This window comes from Saprolegnia diclina, assembly GCF_000281045.1.
Source record: "Saprolegnia diclina VS20 unplaced genomic scaffold supercont1.149, whole genome shotgun sequence".
NCBI classification, from domain to species: domain Eukaryota; phylum Oomycota; class Saprolegniomycetes; order Saprolegniales; family Saprolegniaceae; genus Saprolegnia; species Saprolegnia diclina.
The window spans coordinates 1-2406 of record NW_008246216.1 but is presented as its reverse complement, the minus strand read 5'-3'; the positions used below and the strand labels follow the sequence as shown (position 1 = coordinate 2406).

Sequence of the window (2406 nt, the reverse complement as noted above, 5' to 3'; positions counted from 1 at the left end):
CTAAGAAAGAGCTATTCCCGAACGGAGCCGGCGTTGGTCAGGCCCGTCGGCGAGTGACTCAACATACCGCTGGACGACAGTTGGGCACTGGGCGAGCAACGAGTAGAGTCTTTTCCACGAGGCTTCAATCGCCTCCAGACCTTCCCAGTGCACGTGCAGCTCATAGAGTTTGGCGGCTTGATTGTTGCGATGCGCCGCGATCGCAGCCACCTTGAGCATGACACCTTGTTCCGACACATGGTCGATTATGTCTTCCGTGACGTTGAGGCTCGAGTCGGAATAGTACTTGATCCGAGACGAGTGAGCGAGTCGTTCTTCCTTGGTAATTAAATGTTGAATCTTGACCGAGAATTCGTTGACTTGAATCACCAAGTAGGGTCCGAGCCACGTGACGCGCAGCTTGGGATAACGGATGTCATCGACCCTTGACCACAGCACGTACTCGCCAACTTCAACATTCAGCGTATGCACACGCTTCGTGTCGAGTAGCTTTCGGGCCTCGCGCTCACGGTTGAGATCGAGAATCTTCTTGTGCATCTCGTGGAGGCTGAGCCGCAGCGCATCCACGTTGTTGGTAATCGTTGCCTTCGACCAGTCGCACTTGTCCCGGATCGAGTTGTCGGGACCGAGGATGACGTGCAACGGCACCGTCGGCTTCAAAAGCGTAAAGACCTCCGTTGGCGATTTCGAGCCCCCGTGTGGTTGAGATTCGCTTGCACCACCGGCAGAAGGTAGTCCCATTGATCGATCGCCAGACGATACTCACGCAACAGCACCCGGAGGACTTGTAGCAGATCGCGGTTCAGCCGCTCGATCGTGCCATTACACCATGGGCAGTACGCAAGCACAACATCATGTCGTACTTTGGTCATTGTCGCCAGCGTAGCCATCACCTCGTTCTTGAAATGCGAGCCTGGGTCCGAGATCCACGTCAGCGGCATGCCAAAGCGCTTCGCCCAATCCAAGATGGCGGTCGCAGGCTTCCGACGTCGCGCTCACACACGGCACCAATTCACAGAAGTGCGTGAGGTCATCCTTGAGCAAGAGAACGTACTAGTAGCCGCTCGCCGACTTGTCCAAATAGAGGAAATCAAAGTGTAGACCCTTGTTGCGTCGCGTAGCATGCCAAACCGGAGCATACGGACGTTGGATGATCCGAGGACCCTTCGTGTGGTGGCACAGCAGACAGCCTCTGATAAAGGCTTCGCACGTAGCCTGCAAGCCCGTCACCGAGAAGATATCTCCAATAGCGTTGCACAACGCAGCAACGCCGCGATGTCCAGCACTGCCGCAGTGACCAATGATGAGGATCCGATCCATGAGGTCCTTGGCAGCAGCTGAAATCCAGATGAGACCCTGAACCCGCCAGACGTCTCCCGCCAATGTGGCACCAGCCGGGCGATCCGCGCCCGCCTTGTCCTGACACTCGCTGATCTCAGCGAGAGTCGGCCACACCAAGCGATAACAATAACAACCCACATCTAAGCGAGATGGGGACGCATGCACAACTTTCGAAAGACATGGCGATGGTCGACGGCGGGTATGTTGCGATGGTACGCCTTTCGCAAGTCGATCTTCTCTTCTTCTCTTCTTCGCTTTTATTGGGCACGTTTGTTAGTTCCCCACAATTTATGGGGTAGTCGTCCGATGCGCCACCCACACGGCACAATGGAAAATGAATTTGACCTTGACACCATTGGAGCCTTACAAAGAATCCACCAGGTGCACCGTAGCGCAGCGGAGGTTTGACATCGCAGTGTCATTTCTGGCTGAAAGCCGGTAGCGGTCCGCTGGGCACCGCAACGAAGCGGAGGTCGCGTCCGTCGCACGCGTCCATCACAGATTCGCCATGTGAATGCGTTTCAAGGGTGCGTTGGACGTGCATAGTACAAGAGCCCGTAAGGGTGGAAGGCATCCACATTGTCCAAGCTACGACACAGACACACCGCTACGTTGTACGCGGCCCCGATACCAAACTGAAATCAAAAAGCGCGACAGCACCCTGCACAAACCTTCTACACGGATCAAACCACTGCACATGCCACGCAGAAAGACCGCTAGATGGCCCACCGGCCCTGTGCCCCACTTGATCCACGAAGACCAACTACATCCTGCCCAATAAACCCGAGGTTTGGGGCAGGTACGTTGAACTTCAATCCGTCCACCGACGAGTCCAAACTACGTCACACGTAGTACACGATCCCTCCGCTAGATTGCACGCTACCCCAATGCAAAACCTCGACCAAAGAGCTCGACCAAAACCTGCCCCAAGAACACACGAGGTTAACCCTAGTTAGTCGTTAAAGCGCCAAGGATGCTTCTGATCGGTCGTGGCTTCGCGCTCAAACTCGTCCAGCGCCGCGTAGCAGCACGCCTTGGTCTCTGGAAAACCGGGAAACTCGTCCA

General features: G+C 55.6%; 1 protein-coding gene across 1 annotated transcript; it reads right to left on the bottom strand.

Moving 5' to 3' along the window:
• SDRG_16714 (hypothetical protein) lies at positions 1 to 941 on the bottom strand (the record flags this gene model as incomplete). Its single annotated transcript, XM_008622932.1, has 3 exons — positions 1 to 672; positions 720 to 809; positions 864 to 941. 3 exons carry the CDS (start codon positions 939 to 941, stop codon positions 1 to 3), a joined length of 840 nt encoding a protein of 279 aa, XP_008621154.1.
• Positions 942 to 2406: the final 1465 nt, after the last annotated feature.